The following is a 25,060-nucleotide window of genomic DNA, read 5'->3' as shown; positions in this document are numbered from 1 at the left end:
ATCATAAAAGGCCTTGAGAGTTGGGGTTCTTCAACCTGAAGAGGGGAAGGCTTTGTGAACATCTTACTATGGTTTTCCAAAAGTGTGATCATCTATTGGCTACCATGCTACAGACTCGTGATTTCCTTCTTCTTTTTCAGATTTGGAAGAAAAAAAAACAGTAAGGCAGTTTCATCTTCAGATACCTGTTACAGAGAGTATGAGTGGCTTACTGAACATGTCTTTACAACTTTATAAAAGCATATATCCTACATACATTTACAAAGCTAAAAGGTTTCTATCATCTAAGGTGCAAGTCTGAATAGCATTTTATAAGAAAATTGGTTTGAGCAGCAATCTGTTTTTTGCTGCTCGCTCCTCCCTGTCAATGTAATTTACTGCCTCAAACAAAGAAAACAAAGGGTTTCTTTGCATTCTGGTGTTGGTTTTGGGAGTTTTTTGGTTGTTGTTTTTTTTTTTTAACCACTAATATTCATAATGAAACAAAACCAATGACAAACATTTCTAGCAGCAAAACTAGTTTCAAAGAAACAGAAACCTGGAATTTTATATTTATTATTTATGTGATTTACTTTGCAAGAACAATATTTCTAAATATTTCTAATCTTGTGATTTAAGCTTGGGATCCATTCCCATATTGAATGAATTCCCAAATTAATATTTGGGATTTATTCCACTCACGGCAAAATAACTCAAAAAACCCCTGAGTTTATAATTGATATTAGACTCAAACACTTACCCTTGCACAGCTTGAGAACAAAGTGTTAACACTATTCAGATGCCCTTGAAATTTGATTATACGAACCAACAGCAAACACAGAAATTAAAGTGCTGTACTATTATTTTTATGACATGTAAAATTAAACTAGAACACTACCTATAGGAAAAAAACCTACATAAACACAATTCTTCTCAACTAACTTCGGGTGTACACAACAGAAGTGTCTATACTGGAATTAGCAGCAGTTCAGAGACCAAAAAGGTATTTCCTTTGGTACAATACGAATCTACTGAATACAGTGATTAGCTCTTCATTGTCCACAGGGTACTTAAGAGGACTTCCATGGGCAGAGCCCCACGTCATAAACACCAGGCAAAAAAATTCCACCTTTAGTCGCACTCAAAACTTGTAGATTTTTACTGCTTATTTTCTTAACATTCACATGATGTCGTAAGATAACTTACTTCAGACGGCTTCCTGACAGCAGGAGTAAATGATGATTTCTGAGATCCTAGCCTGTTTCTTCTATCAGATGCAGCCACCAGATCAGGAAACTCCTCAGCATCCTGCACAAGTAAATCAGAAGATAATAGAATCATGGAATAGTGAGGGTTGGAAAGGACCTTAAGATCATCTAGTTCCAACCCCCCTGCCATGGGCAGTGACACCTGACACTAAGCCATGTCACTCAAGGCCCTGTTCAACCTGGCCTTGAACACCATCAGGGATGGAGCATTCACAGCTTCCTTGGGCAACCCATTCCAGTGCCTCACCACCCTTACAGTAAAGAACTTCCTCCTTATACGCAATCTAAACTTCCCCTGTTTAAGTTTAACCCATTACCCCTTGTCTTATCACTGCAGTACCTAATGAAGAGTCCCTTCCCTGAATTAGGGAATAATTAGGGCCTAATATAATATAATATAATAATTATAATATAATAATAATATAATAATTAATAATATAATAATTAATAATATAATAATTAGGGCCTAATATAGGCCCCCTGAATTACAGGTCTAATAAGAAGTATTAAGTCCATATTCTCAATCTTGTTTTTCCTACATGAAAACTATTTTCTCTATGCTTATCAAAAATGCTCAGCATCATTTGTTTCACTGTACAAAAACTCAGAAGCCAAGTACAGTGCCAGAAATTATGATCAGCACTACAATGTTTAAGTCATCTATGCAGCGGCTATTTCAGGGCTTTTACAGCTTACAAGAGAAACTTCCAACAGCAAGCTGTTATTGCTGTCAGCTGACACAAGTAATTAGAGGTAAATGGCTCCTAAAGGAGTGTTCTTCAGATCATTTAACAGCCTTCCAAACAATTTCCCTATTCTCCCAGTACCATTTCCAGCTGTGTAATTCTGCCTTAAAACGTGTAAGTAGCCAAGAACAAAAAGGGCAGGCAAAAGGGTAGCAACTCTTGACTACAGTATGGAAATAAACAGATATCTCAAGTGATTATGTAGGCTTAGATACAGGAGTAATTTTATTAGCAGAGGAAACATTATCCAGACTCTGTATTAACTAAGCGCAGACAGGCTGGAGCTCACTCTACACTGGTCACCTTATATCCACTATCTCAATCATAATGAACCTGATCCACCAGCTTGGTTTTCATTCCATTGCTTCTCCTCCCACTTTCTGAAAGGCCTTTTTAGCTGTGATACAGTGCTTCTGAACACACCATTTATTTTGCAGCCTGAAAGACTTCATTTAAGCAGCCTAAGCTAGGAAGCTGTAGCGTAAGGACTGACATACTTCACGCAGTGAACTATTTTTAAAGAAGCTTGGGAGTATGCCAAAAGATGACTGCAAGAAAAGGAAAAGTTTTTCATTAACACACTCTTTGCTTAGGGATATCTTGAAATAGAGCTAGTACCTTCACATTTACACAGACCTCACTAGAATTAATTTTTATTTCAGTCTGACCAAACACTTCTTGAATTCAAATAAAATTCTGGCATTTCCAATGTCCTGTAACAGAATGAATAACTACACTCTAGTGTTCAGCGTGATGTTACACTTCCCTGTATTTGCTCTTAACTCATCACCTGTAAGAACCAGAGGGCATCCAACAAAATGAGGACAAAGATTAAATAATTTCTTTTTTATTTCCTCATCACTTCTGATTAGCACTTAGTCATCTAATTTACAGACTGAGAAGTCCTAGTTTATTCTGTTTTGCCTCCCACAAAAATTGCTTCATATCTGATTACTTTTGGAGCCTTTTATCTATCTATTTCAGTTCAAGTATGCGTACCTTTTTATGGAGTGAGGGAAACACAAGAAAGCAAAATCCACACTATATTTAGATTGGGCACATTCTGAATTTATGTATTATCATAATCCATATTTTTTTCTATTTTCCTAATAATTTCCAGGACTGATTGCATGTTTGACCAGCACTGCCAGCACCGACCTCAGTATCAATAGCAGCTTTAATTTTTTCAGGGGAAATACTTAGCTTAGGGTCTATCACTGTGTATAGAAAAACAGGATTACTTTTCAGCACATGTATTAATTTATGCTCCTTAAGAGTGTCTATAAATGAGTGAGTTTTATAAACATCCTGGGTGGCTGTAAAGTTCTGTATGATCCTTTCATGGTGTTCTATTTCAAGAACATTATACAAGTATCTCACCCATTTTTCACACTAATGAGCACACAAGCATTCCGAGCAAACCAGGAGGGTCTGAAAGCTGTCCCCTGCTGTCACAACAGATGCTGCATCTACATCACACATTTCAGTGCAATGCGTATGTTCTGTTCCATGATTCTATGCCATTGTTTACCATTTTTGTCTTCAACAGCCCCATTACTATTTTCTGTGAATACCGCTACTCCGTTTACATTCAGGTAGTAAGTCATTTACAGGTCAGACACTGTATGGCAGCATACAGTAAAAACAGGGATGTTCTCATGAGAGAAAGAACCTGCAGATCTTCGATTCTACTTGTAATTGTCTAACAAAGACATCTGTAACAGTAATTTCTTGTGCTGTTCCAGGACAATGGATGGCATCATGAAAAGAATGTGTAGCCGTAATTCTGCTCCATGCTCCATGTACAGAACTGAAGCCACCTAGGAAGGCTTTCTTATGCTTTTATTTCACAGACTGAACATTATGTAACACCCGATCAAACTTATAGATCAACACATGTTCACAGTGCCGTACAATACTGGGCTTTCAATGAAGCACAGTTAAACCACAGACCATACAATTCTCTACTGTGGGAGAGCCTGAAGCCTTCAAACCACCTATGCACAAAAGTATCAAAATACTAGTATGCATATATTAATTTGGAAAAAAAAAAAAAAAAGGAATTAACAACCAGGAATGGAAGAAATGACAACTGTGTTACACAGAAATTGCTTCCAAATGTGATATGGGTAGAACTGTAATATCACTATCACATTCTTTAAAACTGTGGCACACTATGGTACTCACTATATTCTCCATCCCTTGCGCACTTTGCTCTCTGCAACAGTTACTACAGAATGCTTTTAATTTAGGAAACTGGACTTTTATTGTAACTTGTTAACACGTAGACGCTCAGATGCATCACTCCAAATTTAACCCTAAGACTTTTGTACTCCTCTGTGCTCGCTGAATATGTGACAAGTCAAAAGGCACAACTATTCCTTACCAGTAACTTTTGACAATCATCTCAACTGAAATGGACTTAAACCAACATCCTCTGCAAACAGGATTTGAACTTAAATTTGTACAAAGCTGTGTGAACACCTGGTCTTCTAATACATTTATGTAACTTAAAAAAACAACAACAAAGATCTCTTCTTGGTACCTCAATCCTTGGCGGTTCCTGTATTATAATAGATTCATTTTGAGCTTTCTCCACATCAGTGGGCGACTTTGTTTTTTTCTTCTTTTTCTTCTTTTTTTTCTTTTCTGACCCTTCTTCAGGCTCAGTTTCACTAGCGTCAGTTTTTGTTTCTGACTGCTGGGAAAAAATCACAAGGTGTGATTAGAAATTCATTTATTTCAGTACCACCTACCAAAATAAATACAAATGATCACACTTATACAACTAAAGGGTATCTTAATCAATCCAGGCTAGGACATTGAGCAAACAGGAAAATTCAAGATCTCTTAGAAATTTAGAGCTACTAGAAAAAGAAATCTTCATTTGAAGCACACTGCACAATTATCAAACTATATTGTGTCTACTGGGATTTCACTAGGAAATATCCACTCAAATAAGGCAAGAGTTTCATGCTTCATGTCTCATTCTGAGGGAAAGGAATCTGAAAAAAGTCCAGCCTAAAAGCTAAAAGTTCATGTTGCTGGAGTAGCGCTGTCTTTTTGACATCTTGTTATTCTTTTCCACTACAAGCGAAGAAAAATGTTAATAAGGACAAGGTAACTTTATATTACTTCTTAAAAAGCTACATTAGAAGTAGACACTGTACAAAGACTAGGAAAAAAATGGCAATGTCTCACATCAAGAGACACAATCACACAGTGCCAGAAATTGGCTTAAGCAGACAGTTCTCAAGTACCTTCACTTCACTATCCTGCTTGCCTTTGCCTCTGGAAAGACCTTCAGGTACTGGTGATGACACAATTTTCTTCGGGGGCTGTGAAAGTAGCATGGCCCAAGACACATGTGGCTGAGCAGAGCCATCTGCAGGTGTTTCAGGAAATGCCATTAGGAAAAATACAAAGATGTCTCAAATATATTTCTCAAATATTCAAAAGAACAAGGATCAAGCGTTAATCAAGAACTAGCAAATACAGCAGAGCACCATATCTCTTCTGAGGAAGGACTGAAATAAGACACTCACACATTTCTTTTCTCCGGAAAGCTTTCTAGAATTGTAACCACCCCATATATTGTCCATCACTAAATACATACATTTAGCCCAATCAAATTATAATTGGAAATCACAGTAATTACATACAAATAATTCCATGTTCATTTTCTAAGTTATTTTTCTTTAAAATAATGAATTTTAGCTATATTTATTCACAAAATTCTTTTGATATTTATCTCCCTCACACAGCTTTCACACAAAAGGCCACATCAGTAATTTCTACTTTCTAAAAACTCCATAGTTTTACAGACATTTGTACTAGGTGAAAGACCTCCTAATGTGCCTCAGTGTACAAGAACATAACCCACCACCACTCAGAGGTATCAATGTTTTCGAAGAATTCATAATTAATTTTGTAACTATTCCTATCACACAGCAATTACAGAACAAAATCTATTTTTTTCTTTAAGAACAAGAAAAACCTTTCAGTGAAAAACTGAATTGTGCAATGGGTTTACATGGCAAGGTCTTGGTAGTAGGAGGATGCTGCAGGGGTGGCCCCTGTGAAACAGTGGACTCTACCAGCCCCAGCTGGCTTCAAAACAGACCCAATGCCAGACACAGCTGAGCCAATCAGCAGTGCTGGTGGCAGCTCTGTGATAACGTATTTACAAAAGGGTAAAAACACTGTGCAGGAGTTGTCAGAGGAGGGATAAGAAAAGGTGTGAGAAAAACAACCCTGCAGACAGCAAGTTTAGTGAAGAAGGAGGGGGAGAAGACCCTGGTGAGACATGCTGTGCCCTTGTAGAGGAAGGAGCTGGTGCCCTCTCTGCTGACAGAAGCTGCTAAGAGCTGACTGCAACTCCCATCCCACTGTGCCACTCGGGACAAGGAGGAGGCAGAAGAGTCAGCAATGAAGGAGTGAAGATGACCCTGGGAAGAAGAGAGGGTGGGAATAAAGTGGTTTTAGGTTTGGGTTTGTTTTGTCACCATCTGACCCTGCTTTTAATTGGCAACAAATAAATCTTTGTCAAGTCTGCTTTGCCTGTGACGAGTGACTGGCGAGCCATCTCCCTGTCCTTATCTTGAACCACAAATTTTTTTCTCTCATTTTCTCCTCCTGTCCTGCTAAGGAAGAGAGCAGCTGGCTGAGCCTGGCTGCCAGCCAAGGTCAACCCATGACAAACTTCTGCTTATTATGGGGGACAGGAACTGAGGATGGTGTTAGAAGAAAAACATTATCAGATGACTTTAATGTTTCTGGAATAACTCTATCTTTAGAGGACCCTTCAAAACACTTTGGCAGACTAAGCTGTCCTTTCTGAATCCTTACCAAAGGTCAGTGGGAAGACAAGCACTGAACTATCCAGACTGGTGCATGTCTGTGTACACACAGAAATCTAGTGAGAGGCACTTAAGACAATTCAATTCATAATGCACGTGATACCTCCAAGACAGAGTGCTACTGAACAAAACCTAGTCCCACATAATTCTGGATTTAAGGATTTCAATTAAATTTAAATATTTACTTGAAACTAGCCACTTGTTAATGTGTTGCAGTTTATTAAAACAAACCCAACAACAATAAACAAAACCAAGTTCTGCATCCCCATAGCCAGACAACAGGTAAATAAAAAAGGGGCATTTCAGCATCATGTTTCTCCACAGCTACACTTCTTAGTTCAAAAAACCTGACAGAAATAACATATGCCACAGAATAATTTTGGGGTACATACTAGACTCCAGACTGCCAGCTATTTAAAACAAATCTGCTTATCTAGACTAATCAACTATCTGCCTCTCATTTACTCTAGTGAAAAAAATATAATCCTGGCAGGTGTGTTAGACTAGATGATCTCCAGAGGTCCCTTCCAACCCTAATGATTCCGTGATTCAACAGACTTCCAATAATCAATATGCATTACTTTATCTCCTTTTACACAACATGGGTGACAACTACAGCAACACTTGCCCTTGAGCAACAGCGACACAACAGAGTATTCAGTACTGGGGCCAGTCCTGTTTAATATCTTTACTGAGGATGTGGACAAGAGAATTGAGTGTACTCTCAGCAAGTTTGCAGATGACAAAGTCAAACAGCAGTACTGATCTGCTTGAGGACAGGAAGGCTCTACAGAAGGATCTGGACAGGCTGGATTGATGGCCAAAGGCCCATGGCATAATAAAGTTCAAGAAGGCTCAGTGCTGGGTCCTGCACTTTGGTCACAACAACCCCATACAACACTACCAGGCTTGGAGAAGAGTGGGAAGTTGCCTGGTGGAAAAGGACCTGGGAGTGTTGGTCGACAGTGCCTGAACAAGAGCCAGCTTGTGCCCAGGTAGTCAAAAAGAAACAGTGTAGCCAGCAGAGTCAGGGAAATGATCATCCCTTTGCACTCAGCTGCACTTTAAACATTGTATTCAGTTCAGGGCCCCTCGCTAGAAGAAAGACATTGAAGTGCTGGAGCAGGTCCAGAGAAGGGCAACAAAGCTGGAGAAGGATCCTATGAGGAGCAGCTGAGGGAACTGGAGTTGTTTAATCTGGAGAAAAGCAGGTTCAAGGGGGAGCTTATCACTCTCTATGATTGCATGAAAGGAGGCTGTAGCGTGGTGGGTGTTAGTCTCTTTTCCCAAGTAACAAGCAATAGGACAAGAGGAAATGTCCTCAAGCCGCTCCAGGCAAGGTTTAGAAAGGGTATTAGGAAAAAAATCTTCACCAAAAGGACTGTGAAGCACTGGAACAGGCTGCCAAGGGAAGTGGTTGAGTTCTTGTCCCTGGACCTATCTGAACAATGCACAGAAGTGGCACTTAGGGACATGGTTTAGTGGTGGACTTGGCAGTGACAATTAAGGATTGGACTCGATGATCTTAAATGTCTTTTCCAACCTAAATGATTCTATGATTCTGTAATCCATTTTAATCTGCTGATGAAATCTGTCAGCAAGAATGAGCAATAAGCGCTCATCACATCTGAAAGAAACTGGTACAACTTCATTCGTTCAGGTTTTTTTTCTTCTGTAATGAGTTCGCTGTTTAATTCCTCTTTTATGTTACACACCAACAGCTCTTCAGAACACTTTAGTTTTTCAAACTGATGAAATGCAAGCAGTTAAAATACAGGCAAATAATTTGTGTTTGGAGCACTTACCTCTACCATCAAATGAAGAGGGAATTAAGCTGGCTACTGTTTCATCTGAAGTTTTTGTTGAAGCTTTGCTTTCTGCAGAGGAATCTCTCTGTAAAACAGGCAGCCAGGTATCTTAAAAGTAGTATTAAAATCACTGACCTAAACAGAGCTAAACATAAACCCCCTCCACTGAATTAAAAAAGTCCTCAACCCGTGCAGATAACGGTGTAGGGGATTCTGTAGCCTGGCTTTTTTTGTTGCTTTTCTCACTGAACCCATCATTTCAACCCTATAGCACTATAAAACATAATCAAATGCCTCTCCAATGCTGTAAAAGCAGGATGATGACTTCTTACATTTTACAAAAGCACCCAAACAATTATTCTAAGAACTAATAAAATAAAGTTTTAATGTTCCAAATACCTTAAAAACAAAGTCCATCATCACACTCAAATTAGCAATGTAAAAGGAAACACAACTGACAGCAGCAAGATCTTTTTTCCATCACAGGCAGTTTTCCACTCAAGACACTGGAAATAATATACTGTTTGGATCTTTCAAGATTATTAATTTTTAATCACAGTTGAAAAATCTGATTCAGTGTATGCGACATGCTGCTGAATGTATCAGTATTGTGTTTACTAACAAATAGAGAATCAAGGAAAATCAAAAAGAATAAAATTAAATGCTTTTTTTTTTTTTTCTTCTTCTGGAGTTCTTTTTCTTATTTTTATCTTTTAGCACAAAGCAATTACATTATTTTTATCCATTAAAACTATTGGATAAGTGACTCCTTACCTATTTTTTTTCCAAGTGAGAGAGAAAACAAGAAGCTGTTAAGAAACCTCTGATACAGGTATGCTTCATACAGGCAAGCTAGAAGTCTAGACCATACCAGTACCAATCTAAATTTTAACAGTACTTGGCTTTCCCCTATCTACTGCCAGTACAGACAACAGAAGAATACTGAGAAAAAGGAGACAGGAAGCACTAACAGCACCCACAAAAAGAACTGTAAAATCTCTAACTCAGAACTTCCTTGCTTGCAAGGTGCTTAAACTACCACACTGAATGCAAAATACTTGCATTCAGAAATGCTTGAACTTTAGGCGAGTTATTTTTATGAGTTCTACAACATTAAAGTATCAGCTAACCTGTGTGTTCAACCAAAAAGACATCTGTGGTTGACTAAGGCATGTAATATTACTTCCCGCTGGACACACACGTCCACTCCTATGCTGTGCATTCTCATTGCTTCCCAAACTCTGTGACTTGTGGAAATCCAGGATGGCAGTTTCAAATGCAGGTACAGGAAGAGACTCTGTTTTTCGAGTCTGAGTTGACTTCTTGTTTGTAGTTTTATTGAACCTGTCTGAATAAAGCATGTAAAGTCTCAGTAATTAAACCTGCTTGTGATCATTTCAAGGTATGTTGTATAGCACACTAGTTGACATAACTATAGTAACCATCACAAGAACTATTGCTACACATAGCTCATATCAAAAAAGACAAACAGACAATGTAACAATTATAACCAACAGGTATAAACACCACCTACTCAACACACAACTGTAAATTCAGATGCTTGCTTAGGAAAAATTTCATATCAGTTTACACAAACTTGTTCAATCAGCAAAAAGGTTTAAGTCACCATCCCTTGTCAAGAAGTCACACAAGAAAGAAATCCTACTTCTTAGTTATTCTAGGTTTAGAAACATGGTCACGAACTGGAGGCCACATCACAGTCAACCATTTCACATCTATTCGATGTATTTCTAATCAAACAATACATTCATACCTGGCTTCATGGAACCCCTGCTGCATGCAGAAGTCTGGTACGAAGTCTTGTTCACAATTCTGACAGACGAGTCATCTCCATCATGCCTTCCCTTGTCTAATTTTTTCTCACTCTCTTTGGGTCTCCCCTGCTGCAAGTATTTGTGACATATTTAGTTGATTTTATTTGAACTTTGTAAAGTCATCAAGTTTGCCTTGAGTTATAGTTAACTACCTCTACATGTGGAGCTTGACCACCAAGGTAATACAATATCGTATACCATAACCACAAATAATCAATAAAACCAGGAACAGCCAGTTAAAGATTTGTTATTTAATACTATCTTGTTAACTGTGCCATTTTTAGCACATATTATAGCCCAAGCAAGACGGATTGATTACTCCTTATGTATCTAGCATTTCCACTAGTTTACAATTGTTTGGTCTTAAATCACCCAGACTGATGTTCTAAAACTGCTTCTTTGGGAACAGGACAGAAATCTCAAAAGCATTCAAAGCTTTCGACTAAACTACGTATTAAAGGCAAAACTAGGCAAGACTGATATCACAATATCCAGAACAATCAGCGTAATGAAGTAATTGGAAAAGATACAACTACTTAATCACAGTAAAGGAAGCACGTTCACCTACACTGTGAAGTCCTGAAAGCCTTGTGATTCTCACAAGAAAATCTGGCAGAGCTGGCTCAGGAACCAGAACAAGGCAAGGAACAATCACTTGGCTTGTATCTCTGCAAAGTATACTGTATCAACCTAGATGAGTGGCTTACCTCTTTCTGATCACAGGATGCTGGACTAAATTCAAAGTACATCTGGCAGCAACATTATTTTCTTGGATGGTAGTACAAGGCATTTCCTAGCCTCCAAAGCTAAACTGTTAAAGCTTTAGGAGATGTGTTCAAATTAATGCAAAGCTGCAAAGACCTAACATTTCCCTTCAAGGTCACAAAAAAACCCCACAAAAAACACCAAAACCCCCCAAAAAACTCAAACCAAAACAGGGAACAATGACAAAAAGACTGTCAAACTGTACACAGCTCACCTCAAGCTCCTACAGAGACTACAGAACTCCTAGTAGCTAAACTAAGTTTCTTCATATTGTATCACCTGTGCTAATGCTGAGCTAGTTATCTCCCCAGACAGCTTCAGTGTTTAAGTTTTCTCTCAGCAAGAAAACTACTGATTTTAGGTCTCTAGCCTTTGTATGTTATGTCTAGCAATGCATGCTTAGGACCTAGTCTTACAGTCTTTTCCTTCACAAATGCTTGACCACAGTGAAGTTACCAGGTCTCTGACTAGACAGTAAAGTCCACCAGAGGGATGTGACTGAAGAACAGATTACTTGAACCTGTTGGAAACAACAACAGCCTTTCAAATCCAAGAGACACAATGTCTAACCACAGAGGGAGATGTGTTAATAATGTATTCAGGTTTTTTCCTTTATTTTTGTATTTCAAGGAGTTTGTCTACACTTTTGTTTGAAAATATTATCCAAGTTTCATGAAATTTATCCCCTAACAGGCACACACAAAAAATGACATTTTTACTGAGCACCTGCTTTACTTTTTGATTTAAAGAGAGTATTTCTAACATGAACCTTTCTTCCCTCACCATACCAACACAAGTTCGTACTTTCCTATGGACTACTTTCTACCCGTACCAGCTCTTGGAAATCCTTCAGTGACAGATGTAGTCTCATCACTAATCAGCCACACAGCTGATTACAGCGACCAGGTCTTCCTTAACTCAGGTTCATGGAAGCTGCCACTGGGCTTAAAAAAAAACCCCTTCCACTCACCTCCTTAGGCCCAAATAGTCAAAAAAAAAAAAAAAAAGAAGAGTCAAAAAATTAAAGTACTGAATGGTTTGGTTTTTGCGGGTTTTTTTGGGTTCCTGCCTTGAAGCTGCTCTCTGAGGAAAGAGGATTAAATTCCCCTCATGTTCTAAAAATAATGCTTGAAAAAAAATGTGGCATTCCATAAGCTTTTTTTGAAGTGTGACTGGGCACATTACTACCATCCTCTTGAAATGATATTCATTACAACAAGAACAGAGTGATTATTCACTTTAAAAAACAAACCAAACATTTAGAAAGACTGATTAAAAATAAGAAATAGTTTTAATTAAAAAAAAAAAAAGTATTTGCTCACCTTTGAAAGACTCTTACTCTCTTGTCTGATTAGATACGTTTGCTCAGCTGATTCACTGACTATTCCTGAACCATTAGAGTGTGTTGAGTTGTTACAGCGATACTGTGAGCCAGCTACTGGATATGCATTTGCAACAACATCAGGTGAGTAAGAGCAGCTGGAGTATTCACGGAAGGCAAGATCTCCCAGAACACTATGTGATGAACATTAAGAAAGAGATCAGAAGTCATTCCAGGGCACAACTTCAGCATACACTTGTTGCCTAAATAAACATATCATTCCGTGGCTGAAGAATTTGTTTAACAAGAAAGCTATATTTCAGAAGAAAACTATTTCATGTTACTTCAATTAAGTATTCAGTCACTGCTGTGGACTGCTTTAAAAATAATTAATTTTGGTTTGGGTAAACATGCAGTTTAGCAGATATTTTAAAACACAGATGTTTTATCTGTCTCCAAGTTTCAAAGCTAGTCTGCTTTGCAGTTACAGTCCTCATTTCTGTTTAAAGTTATCAAGATTATTTATACCTTCTTTCAGTAGGCTTTTTCTAGTGGAACAAACCAAAACCATAGTCAAACTACATGACATGCATTACATACTTGACCACAACAATGTAAGCATTAAAACCTGTCTTATAGTGCTGTAATAACAAAGTAGGAGTATAGCATCTTATAGGGTATAAGACAAGGGCTCAAGATCAAGAATTAATAGATGAACTACAATACAGAATTACAAGATAATCATTAACTGACCTGAATTTAACCATCATAGTTTATGAAAACATGTGCTTGGGGCATGCTTTTTTCCTTCAGATGTATACTCAACATTCCCTTCCAATTTCATCCTATAGTTTGGACAGAAGCTATATGCTGAGATCTAAGTTTGATTAGTGAGAAAGGAAATTTCTCAGCTTAAGCAAGCTGAATTTAGTTTTAAAACCTGTTCACCATGAATGGGGTCAACCTCTGAATCTTTGGTAAATAACGAAAACCAGAAAACAAGAGGCTTCAGATAACACATTTCTTACTGCTTGCTGCAATTCTTACAATCATAGTTCACACACAGGGAAGAAAAGTAACAAATGAAGAATCAAAAAAACAACTATGTCTCAGTTCCAACAAGGGAAAACATTCATCAGAACATTGCTGTTGTCTGCTGTTGTTTTTTTAATGCTAATTAATTTAATGCTGAAGCTGTGGTTTTTGTAATGCACAGGTCAGGCCATACTCACTTGAGTGTTAAATTTCTATTACAAATCAAAAGGGGTTGAAAATACTTAGATTTCAAGTAGGATAAAATAAAGGCCTACAAAGAATGAAGGTGTTCACTAAGGCTCTAACCTAACTTGTTACAATGCACCAATAACTTTGCAGAAACTGCAAAATTAATTCAGTGCTTAAAAGTTCTGAGAAGCACGCAGAGAACTATGTAGCATCAAAACATTCTTACAGGACTTGATTATTTCCTCTCCTGCTGTGTGGGCTATTTTCTAGCTTGCTCTGTGGTTAACAATACTTTTTTAAGTCTACCATGAATGCCTTCTTTTTCCAGGCCTTATTAGAAAAAAGCCTTTGAGAAACTTGTAGCATTTTTACTAAAACTGCCTTTCTGAGGATGCATGGGTTGCGGAGCAGAGATCCAGGAGGAGCCCCATACATCAATAAAATGCTTTACAGCATCAGAAAACTTCTTAGAAGATCTTTCTCTTCCTTTTACGTGACTATATTTACCCCAGCCTTGTCATAACACAATCATCCAAGGACTGGATTCAGCTCTTTCTAAAGTACAAACAAACCAGATAATTACAGACCAACAAATCCTCCTTAATGCTTTGTAACAATACGGGTCCCTCGAAAACAACAAACGAGGTACTAGAAATAACACCACAACACAACTGCAAAAACCTAAAGCATTAAGACAACACACAAGTGTTTCTAGTTACAATATTAAGCCATGAAAGCCTTGACTTTATAAACATATTCAATGTCCAAAACAAGAAGATTAAAATCGCCCAAGAAATAAGAATCAGAAAATATACATACTTATCCAAAGATGGTTCCCGAACAAGCGGGTAGCATGTAGTTAAGTACCTAGGAAAGGCAGATGCTTCTGAGGGTTCTGACCATGCCGCAGTTGCCTCCGCATGCTTTGGAACAACTAGTTTGACTTCTGCTGACAACGTGATGCCCTGAGAAACAAAACATTTTTTGGCTACATGCATCTGAAGATTAATGTTGTAAGCGAAAAATACTCAACCTTGTCAGCTTAACTGTCATAGGAAAGCATTAGTTTGCTCTCCTCTAACAAAACATGCAAAACAACAAAGCTCATCAAAGGAAATTGAAGGAGAAACAAAACTAATCAATTCTTAGGAGAACCATGAGTGCTCTGGAAAGTTATTTTCTTTAACACATTTAACGTGAAATATTCACCAAGGTCAGTTATGGAAAGAACAGAGGTTTACTTAATAAGAGATGCAGTAAATGCTAATAAATTAATTCTTACTTTAGATTTGAGCCAGGTAAGATACAATTCATAAATACAGTAGCACTAATGTAAAATCATAGAATCATAGAACAGTTAGGGTTAGAAGGGACCCTAAGATCATCTAGTTCCAACCCCCCTGCCATGGGGGTGGGGCCATAGTTCCAGCCATGTCACTCAAGGCTTTGTCCAGCCTGGCCTTGAAGACCACCAGGGATGGAGCACTCACAACTTCCTTGGGCAACCCATTCCAGTGCCTCACCACCCTCACGGTAAAGAACTTTTTTCTTATATCCAATCTAAACTTCCCCTGTTTAAGTTTTAACCCATTACCCCTTGTCCTGTCACCACAGTCCCTAATGAAGAGTCCCTCCCCAGCATCCTTGTAGGCCCCCTTCAGATACTGGAAGGCTGCTAGGAGGTCTCCACGCAGCCTTCTCTTCTCCAGGCTGAACAGCCCCAACTTTCTCAGCCTGTCTTCATGCAGGAGGTGCTCCAGTGCCCTGATCATCCTCACAGCCCTCCTCTGGACTTGCTTCAGCAGTTCCATGTCCAAACGACTGTAGGCAAAAGCTATGGCTCTTCCCTAGCAAAATAAAACCCCCAAAACCCCACAACTCCAAACCAATCCCAAAAAACCCCAAACCTAATTTTTAACAACTTCTAGTTGTTTTACTTCAGAAAAAAACTGCTGTAAATTGCTCCCTTCTCCCTTTCATTCTCACCCTTTTTCTCTCTCCCAGAGTTTTGCAGTTTCCGTGGCAACCTTATTGCTAAGGGTGGGCTGTGACAGTAAATCAAAATCTGGAAGCAGGTAACAATAACACCTTTGTGTACATATGTACTTTAAGGTAGCCTGTCCAAAATAAATACTTCATTACATAGCCTTAAGAGGTATTTTCCATCTGTTCTGAATTGCCATTGGCTAAAACTGGATATGTATATGTGGAAGGTGGTCACTGAAATGAGACTCAGTAGTTACTGCCATTACACAGCTTTTATCACCCTAATACATGACACAAGTAATTTCCCTAACTGATTGTGTATTTTGGGGTAACTGCCATGCTACATGAAACCTGAGATTCTTTTCACTTGTGCAAGCAAGTTTCAGTAACTGAATAATGCACAAGGCATTTAAAACCATTTGGAAGGTAATTTCAGTGCTTGACCATATGAACTGGACTCCCTGCATTCTCTGGTGGTTCAGCAGTCACTTGTATCATAAACGATTAAAGACCTCTGACAGCCTAACATAAACTACAACTAACTACAGACTTTTCCGGTTTTAAATTTATCAGGCATATCCACATATACAATGAACATCCATTGTAATGGTGACAAAGAAAAGGTTAAGTTGGCACAGCTGAGTACACATATATGAACAGCATAAGCTCAGGAAGCAGTTAAAGTAAAGCATTAGTGAGCAACTGTTGAGGGTTCTTTATTCACTAAACACACACCGTATCACAGGAATCAACTGTGACTGCAAGCTAACCACTAAAGACTCCCAATCCTGACCAGAGCATGTGTGTTGCAACGCCTCTGTTACTGGTTAGAATTTGTGCACCCATCTTTAGTGGCTGGGGCGTCTGTGTCCTTCCAGCGGGCTCTCCTTCCTCTGAGCAAGAAGCGGGTTTGACATTCATGCTCACAGGAAGCATGAACTGGGGTTCACACACACCCCCCTCCCCCCCCAACACACACACCCGCCGAGCTCAAGCGGTGGGCAGTGACCCGCTGTGCATCAGCTCAGGCTTCCTCCCCCGTTCTGCCCTCCCAGAATGCCTCTTCTTCCCCGCCCGGAATTGAACGCCGACTGGAGGCGCGGTGCCAGTCACCCGCCCCGCTCCTCCGGCCCTGCAGCCACTGACAGCGGCGCAGCTCGCCGCGGAAGCCGGGGCCGCTACGGGCCGCGGCAGGCAGCCTCCCGATCCCATGCTGGGATCCCCGCCTTCGCAACGGGCTAGGAGGAGCTGGGGCGTGCGAGGAGCCGCCGCCCCCCTTACCTCGCCACTCGGACCCGGGCGCGGCCGCCTCTCCGCGGACATTGCGGGGCAGGGGCCCCCGCCCCCAGCGCGGTCAACTGCCCCTTCCCCGACCGACCCGCCCTCTGTGCAGCGGCGCGCCGCGATGACGTCGCCACTGAAAGGGGCGGCAGCAGGTCGGTCCCGCCCCGCGGACGAGGGGGAACGGGGTTTTCGGTAGAAAGAGGCGGGGCCTGCAGCCCAACAAAGCCCGCGGAGGTGACACGCGGAGCCGGCGAGCGGCAGTCCGTGGCCCAGCGACAGTGGAGGGAACACGCAGGGCTCCAGAAGGCTTGGTCCTGTCCGAGCCGCCCTGCCGCAACGTGCAGCCGAGCTTTGTCCCCAAGAGAAGGGGCAGGAGGGCATAAAGTAGGCACTTAACCAGTTATCAATCAGGTTTAAGGGTCAACCAGCAGCAGTGGGACATGAAGAGACAATACCCAGAACTCTGGTGCCAAAGCCTCGGGGAAGAGTGGCAAAGCACAGCTCAGCACGGTTCTTACTTACAGTTTCTCCAATTAGGGTGTCTGCTGAGCCCCTGGAAAGCTCCACTCCACAGGGTAAGACTGTAAAGTCTGACACTTCAGCACCAAGAACCTATTACAGACCATTTAACCACCACCGAGCTAACAGTCAGCTTTAGAGGAAAGACCACAAGGGTTATTTCCTTCACCAAATTTGGCAGGGTACTTACCTCTGTCATCATTTTAACAACCTTAATTGCAAGCACAAATTACACAGATTGAGCATGTACTTCATCAGTTAAGCTACAAGCAGATGTTTCTGGTTTTCTTGGCCTTACAGATCCTACAGAGCCATGATACTAGCTTGCATTTGAAACAAAGCAGACACAGCTACTGATACTAGTTATTCTACAACCAAATATACCAGAACACCTTTTCTGAAAATCTGGTTGTATAGCTGCTAGTACAGGGTCCCAGGATGCCACAGTGACTCTTTTGAAGCAATTTATTGCATGTCAGATGGAGTCCTTCCAGCAGCAAAACTTTGCTGGCACATAGCTTCCTAAAACAGAACTGATCACTCTTGCTAGCGCTGAGCTCATACTATCCTATAACCAGCAGCTGCTTTTGTGAAAAGCATTCAATTCACTTTGACACTAAGCCACTACTGCCTAAGGATGCAAAACAGGAAGTGCAGGCTAAAAGCCCAGACTAAAAAGTTCGCAGCAGAAAGATAAACCAATAATATCAAAGTAAATCAAACTAGCATAAGAAGAATATCTCTATGAAATATTAAGCACTATTTAACACCTTAAGACAAGTCTGTACCAAGTCATCCCTGAACATTCTGCATTGGAAGGGACATACAAGGATCGAGGCCAGTTCCTGACTCCATACAGCACAATCCCAAAGTTAAAACCGTATCTTTGAGGGAGTTGTCCGAACATAGCTCAAACACTAACAGGATCAGGCTGCAAGCATTTCCCTGGGGCCTTATTCCAACGTTTGACCACCCTTTCTGTGAATAATTTCTTCTGAACTTCTACAGACACAGTATTAAGCCATTCCCTTTTGTCCTATCACTAGACACCTCCAGAGAAGCAGGATGACAAGTAGTCATTGCAGAATAATACCACTATAACATATATCAACTACAGCATCCCATAACTTGAGCATGTCGTAAGTCACTCTGAGCATTACCTATTTCTGCCAGCCTTCTTTCCAGATTGCTGGCAGTTCCCAATTCAACCAGGTTTAGGAACTTTGGCCTCTTGGACAAAATAATTCTTGCAGAGAAACAAAACAAGTCAACTGGGTTATATTTTTTTTTCCTGAAGTAGATGGTAATAAGTTCATGTCTTAACATGTTAGACAATGAATATTTGTGTTGTTTGATGAATTAAAACTCTAGGCACTTAGGGTTCAGAGCATTAAAAATACTTTATTTCTAAATTTAGAGCATTAAAAATAGTTTATTTCTAAATTCATCAGGTTTCAACACGGTATGCTTCAGCACAAAAGCCAAGTGCAAACACTGAACACAGGACAAGTGACAATTTAATCACAAAACGTATTAAAAGGTCAGACAGGCACTTAGATTTAGTAGTTGAATACTTCACCCTTTGAACACCACAGCAACCTACTTGGAATTTCACTCAACTGAGCTTTTGTTGCTGTGATTAATACAGTTCATCCACAGGTATGCTTTGTACATTTTAAATTATTCACTGAATACTACCAACATATATACACTCATATACATAATTCCAGGAGATGACTTATAGATAGTGGTTCATTTCTGCTTATTTTTTGCAAGAGGTCTTCTGAAGAGGAGAATATGCGGTTCTGCAGAAATAAAATTGAACAGTGTCAGTCTGTCCCCTAAGACTTGATTACAGAAAATTCTTCCATTTAGTAAGTCTTGAACAATAGTTGAATTTCACTGTCAGTAATAAACAGATCAAGAAGCCCACAAATATGGCCCCATGTGTAGTATTAACAGAGCAACTTTTCAGTAACCTTACAACAGTCAAACCAGTGCTTTTGAAAGTTTTATACAAGATGTTATCATTGTAAACAGAAGATACCTGCAGGAAGCAAGTACTGGAAAAATATGGAAAAAAACCCCCTGTATTTTAGTTAGTATTGTTATTAACTGTCTCTCCACAGTAGTCTACTTGCCAAACTCTGTTACTTTAACTTATACTAGAAAACTGTAGTGTCAAGCATCAACAAAAGCCACTTCAGTTAATACTGCCATTTTAAATTATTAACCTGACTTAATTGTAAACTCTTAAATTGTAAGATTCCAAAAAAGCCTAACATGTCAAATGTGCTCAGGTAAGGGAAACACTGGAAGGTTACACTAATTTCTTCTTGGAACTTCACATTGCTGGAATTCAGCCATCACCAGTTACTTTTTAGTCAGGCTTGTCAAGGGTAGGTTACCCTGAATGGCTGTTTTCATCCTACCTGGTAGAGTTTTAGGTCTTCACACTCCAATTGAGAAACTGCTTTTAAGTGCTGCTTTTAGTAGGCTCTGTAACTAGAGTTCAAACTGTATCGCAGACACTTCAGGACATTGTCTACCTGAGCATCTATTAAGATTTTGCATAAAAAGTAGGCATGTCAAATTTTTGCTTTAAGGATATGCTGCTGTATAAAATTTGCTTCAGTCGCCAAGATACTGGTATTATTCAGGAGCTCACAAGAAACGTAATTCTATAGGCAGAGGCAAGAACAGTTTCCAGTCTGGCATGTTTTGTCTACATGTATGTCCTCATACCAGGACAAGGTTGGCATTTTACAGTTCTGGGAGCAAGATGTGAAGGTTTAAAATAGAGGCTGTTATGTTGCCTTTGTGGACAAAAGGCTAAAATAGCAAGGAGATAAGAAGAGTGAATTCCAGCTGGTTTCCACAGCAGAAGAAATTATGCAGTACACACTTCAGCTGTGCACGAGGCAGTTGACATTTCAGACTTTTTTGCTCATGTAGCTCTGCTCAGATGTGCTTACCCGGCTCATGGATCATATAGTGAACCCAGCCAAGACTCTGCTTAACACCAAGTCGTCTCCACTCCTCTTCAGACATAAGATGGGATTTTGGCACTTGTTTCGAAAGTTCGCTGGGCAGCACTACATGTCTGTAAAGATTTAATTATTAAACACACACAATATACAGTAATGCCTGCATACGCTAGAAAACTTGCACAGATCTACACTGTAAGACAGTAAGCAAGTTCAGTTATGAATACCCATGTTCTCAGTAGAGAAGCCTTGGATGCTAACCCATACCACTAATTTGGTTATGAAGCACCTGTCCCAAAACCCAGTTTTAAAACACTTTGTGTACTAAGCATTACATCTATAATGCAACTTTGTATTGAAACAGTCAGCCTAATTCCTAAATAATGCTACTTATATAAAAGTATGTGTTCCTGGTAACTGGCTATATCTATTTCAAAAATAAGGCCTCTGAACTTTTAGAATGACTGATAAACTCATTCTTGCTTGTATTTTGCATTTTGTAACCAACAGTGTATTTTCCACAGAGACAACAATGCTGGTTTGAAAAGAACATGAACACCACTTAATCACCTCATCTCTCAGCTGACAAATAACTTACAAATGCTTTCCACATTTGCAGTTTCTTTTTCAGTTAACAGAAAGCAAAGCCTTCAATCTCTTTTTTGATATCGTAAGAGACAGCTGGTAAGAGCTGTATCTTCACAGAGAGGAAAAGAAAATTTGATTTATAGCAGCACTTTCAAGCGTGCCTAGAGGACTGAACTATACTGTTGTTACCAGTTATAATCCAGGAGTGGTGCTGTAACACAGCTTTGAAAACTAGCGGTTACAACGCTGACTGGCAGGCTTTATGATCTACATCTATTAGTGCTGTGTTTTGACGTCGCCTCACGAACTGCCTTCGAACCTGGCGCTTTAATCAACACGCGTGCTTCACCCGCATTCAGAGCGCGAAGCGGGACAGCACAAACCAGTCTCCTTAGCTGCGAAGCGCGTTCCCCGTTTCAGTTCCCTACGGCACTGAACGCGGCGCACGGCGGGCCACGTCCGCCGCGGTTGCTGCGAGCGCCACCAGCGGAGCGGATGCCTTTGGCCACCTCAGGCGCTCTGCGGCGGTCGCTGCCCAGCTCTCGGCGGCAGAAGCCGAGAGCTCACCGCCGGCACCGCCGCCCAAGCTCAGCCCAGCTCGGCCACAGCCATTTCGCTGGTGAAGCGCGGGTCTGCCGCAGCCTCCTTCAGCACTCTCTGGCTGAAGCCTGCATTACCCGCTCACCAGAGCAGGAAGGGCCGACCGAGCCATCACCACCCCCTCCCACAACTGGTAGAAAGCTGCACAAAACTCCACCACGAAGAGGCGAAGCCCGGGCGCTCCCCAGAGACCCTCCGGCCCCACGGCAACCAAAGCCACGCTCACTGCCGCCAGCGGCGGAGCGCAACTCCCGAGAAAGTCGTACAAGCCTCGGGAGAGGCGCCTGCCCAAGCTCCCTCCTCCCCAAAGGCCCAGCAGAAACCCGTTGCTGATCCCCCCAGCAGCTTCGTACCGGTACTCGTACTGCTCGTCAGAGTACTTATCGGAATAGTAGATGTAACTGGAGTCCATAGCGGGCGGCAGCAATAACAGCGTACCAGACCACCCCTCCCACAAACACCGCCAGAGCTGGCCTCCCAGTTCCCCACCCTGCTACCGTTTGAATCCAACTACTCAACTCTTATTGGCGCGGCAGGGCGAGCCAATAGCGTGTCACACCGCCACGCCCGCCGGACCCCCGCGTGACTCGAACGCCCGCCCACCAATGGCAGAAGACTGTATGGGAGCGTTACGTCCGAGGTGACGATTGGGCGGGGCGCAGGGTCGCAGTGATTGGCCTGCAGCGGCCGGGCGGTTCCAGCAGTTTCTAGAGTGTACGGGGAGGGGAGCAACGGGGAGGAGGGGCTGAGGGGAGGCTGGGAGGGTTGGAGGGGCTGCTTGGAGTCCGCGGGTGCGGCTACAGCTGTGGTAGAGAGGGCGAGTCTCCTCCCGCCTCTTTAGTATAGCGTAAGTACGTATGTGCTGTGTCCTGGTGGCACCTCTACTGAGTACCCTGGGGCCGGGGAAGTTCTGTGAGCAAGTCCTGGTGCGGGGCTGCGACTGTTTCGCAAACACGGCTGCGCTCCTGCCTTGAAAGGTCGTGTGGCGTCTGCCCTACTTAAGCCGGTACTTGCTCAGAGTGCAAACAGAAAATAAACATGGTGTGCAGGTGTGTTGAGAGCTGTATGGTGGTTGTGGACACTGTTAACACGTTGCAAACGCTCTTATCCGCCAAAATAGCACGGTAACCATGGTAGTAAGTTACCAGGATTTTGTAAAAGGCAGTTCAGTTCCTAGAATACGAACTTTATTTTCGACACCAGGCTTTTTCAGTAGGTAAAAAACTGAGGTTCTGCACTTTACTGAATTCCAGTAGTGTTTCTTGCACGTACGCTGGGAGATGAGACAAGCGCGGCAGGAACGTTGCCGCAAAGTGTGACACCACCGTTGCTTTCGTAAGCTTCTGTGCCCCCTGCCTGTGATCTGCTGCCACCTCTTCTTGCTTGGCCTCTAGTAAAAGAAGACTAGTTAGTTTTCTGCTACCAGGAACACAGGTATTGTGTGTGATCATGTGATGCATGTGCCTGAAAACTCTTCCGATGGGGAAGAAAAGAGTAATTGAAGTCATGTGAGGCAGGAGCACCAGCATGTAGGGGCAGGAATCATTGTTCTTAGTGGTGATGTTCCACTGGTGCTGCAGCTTCATGTCTTAAATGCTGAAGTTTAAACCAGCCTTCCACTTTGTAGCCGTTAAAAGGAGTGCTTGTCATAATCCGGCAACTGTATTTTTCTCTGGACTGCATGTTGACATGGGTCATTTACAGGCAAAATAAATTCAGTATTTTTGTACTGGTGTATTTAAATGGGTGAAAATCTCTTCATTATCAGAGATCCTAAGCAGGAATCAATTCCAGTAGAATCATACAGGTACAAACCACCTGCAAGTTTTCTAAGATACAGGTTGGATTATTCAAAACAGAGTATATTTGTTTGTTGGTTTGTTTATAGTTTGCCTCAGGGAGCACAGCTTACTTTTGAACTCTTATGGCAGAAAGCGCACAACAATTTCTCTTAGGAACGGTGTGTAATAGCGGAAGAAAAGATCACTATGACAAAGGGGTTCTGCTGGATGGAGACTGTTTCAGCTCTCTGCTTTGCTTATAACCTTTTAGTGTATCTCATGCATATTAAGCATGAGGGAAAATTGACCTTTATGGAAACCCATGCATAGGCCTCTTTTAAGTTCACTCAGAAATTAAAGCCTGGAGTCTCTTTAAAGTAACTTTTCCTTTTATTGCAAATACTTGTATTTATCGAATAATAATTTTGAAGATGATTAGAAGGTGTTTTAGTCAGATACTTGTCCAGTTTACCTTGTGACCCATCAAATTGTTCTGAAAATCCTTGATCCTCAGGATTGAATAGCTGTATTTGTCAGGCAATTAACAGGACTCCAAAACCTGGACATAAAGCTAACAAAACTAGCATACGAGCCTTAGTAAGCCAGGATTATGAGATCTTATTTAGTATTGGAGTGCCATTTCAACTTCTTTTTTCGTGAATTCTTTTCCCTGGCAAGATTTAAAAGCGCTGGTGAATGATAAGTAATGCAACAGTACCAGGAATCTGTGAAGATCTACTATTAATTTGGTATCTTTTTCCTAAAATGAAAACTAATGTTAGAGATATCATTTCTAAGACTACTAAAATAAAGTAATAATCTTGCTGAGTGGTAAGCTTGTTAAATAGTGATAACTGGGATGCTCGGGGGGGGACCTTATCAATGTATGTAAAAACTTATTTTGAAGGTAGGGTGTAAAGAAGACAGAGCCAGGTTCTTTCCAGTGGTGTGCAGTGACAGGACCAGACACAGTGAGCACTAACTGAAACATGAGATGTCCCCCTTGAATATCAGGAAACACTTTTTTACTGCGAGGTGATGGGGCACTGACAGAGGTTACCCAGAGCTGCTGGACTCTCCATCCTTGGAGATCTGCTAAAGCCTTCTAGAGGTGGTCCTGGGCAGTGGGCCCTAGGTGGCCCTGCCTCAGCAGGGATGTCAGACCAAATGACCTGCAGAGGTCCCTTCCAACCTTAGCCACACTGTGATACGGTGTGAAACAGGGTTCTTCAGTGTTTTCTTTGTCATGTTGTTACACACAAAGGCTGTGACAGTCACACTGCAAAGAAGGGAATAAACTGTTTTGTATCCATTGTGGAGAGAACAAAAACACATTGTCAAGGCACCTTTGGGCTAGAAATGTTCTGGTTTTGCCAGGGATAGGGTTAATTTTCTTCCTAGTAGATGGTGCACTGCAGTGCCTTAGTCTGAGACAATGCTTATAACACACCGATGTTTCAGTTGTTGCTAAGTAATGCTTACCCCATCAAGCGCTTTTCAGTCTCCAGTG

At 41.1% G+C, this 25,060-nt stretch overlaps 2 protein-coding genes across 8 annotated transcripts in view; both read right to left on the bottom strand.

Annotated features, from left to right (window-relative positions):
• SECISBP2 (SECIS binding protein 2) overlaps positions 1-17,166 on the bottom strand; it is a 35,353-nt gene extending 18,187 nt beyond the window's left edge. For 5 of the 7 annotated variants that reach the window (XR_013958779.1, XR_013958780.1, XR_013958781.1 and 2 more), the window contains exons 1-9: positions 17,073-17,166; positions 14,625-14,770; positions 12,583-12,775; positions 10,435-10,564; positions 9,791-10,008; positions 8,658-8,745; positions 5,254-5,378; positions 4,539-4,694; positions 1,186-1,287 (exon numbers count right to left, since the gene is read on the bottom strand). Coding sequence is in view for 1 of the 7 variants with exons in the window: in XM_080637814.1 (XP_080493940.1) it covers positions 1,186-1,287; positions 4,539-4,694; positions 5,254-5,378; positions 8,658-8,745; positions 9,791-10,008; positions 10,435-10,564; positions 12,583-12,775; positions 14,625-14,770; positions 17,073-17,114 (1,200 nt within the window). In the remaining 6 variants the exon portion in view is untranslated. The remainder of the gene's footprint in view (positions 1-1,185; positions 1,288-4,538; positions 4,695-5,253; positions 5,379-8,657; positions 8,746-9,790; positions 10,009-10,434; positions 10,565-12,582; positions 12,776-14,624; positions 14,771-17,072) is intronic. The other 2 variants (XR_013958782.1, XR_013958783.1) reach the window with 2 other exon arrangements.
• Positions 17,167-19,048: 1,882 nt separating this feature from the next.
• CKS2 (CDC28 protein kinase regulatory subunit 2) lies at positions 19,049-22,252 on the bottom strand. Its single transcript, XM_080637129.1, has 3 exons — positions 22,123-22,252; positions 20,570-20,697; positions 19,049-19,399 (listed from the first exon to the last, which is right to left on the bottom strand). Exons 1-3 carry the CDS (start codon positions 22,179-22,181, stop codon positions 19,347-19,349), a joined length of 240 nt encoding a protein of 79 aa, XP_080493255.1. The 5' UTR covers positions 22,182-22,252; the 3' UTR covers positions 19,049-19,346.
• Positions 22,253-25,060: the final 2,808 nt, after the last annotated feature.

Source organism: Psittacula echo (genome assembly GCF_963264785.1).
Source record: "Psittacula echo genome assembly, chromosome: Z".
NCBI classification, from domain to species: domain Eukaryota; kingdom Metazoa; phylum Chordata; class Aves; order Psittaciformes; family Psittacidae; genus Psittacula; species Psittacula echo.
The sequence above is the reverse complement of the archived record's forward strand: the minus strand, read 5'-3'. Positions and strand labels throughout refer to the sequence as shown.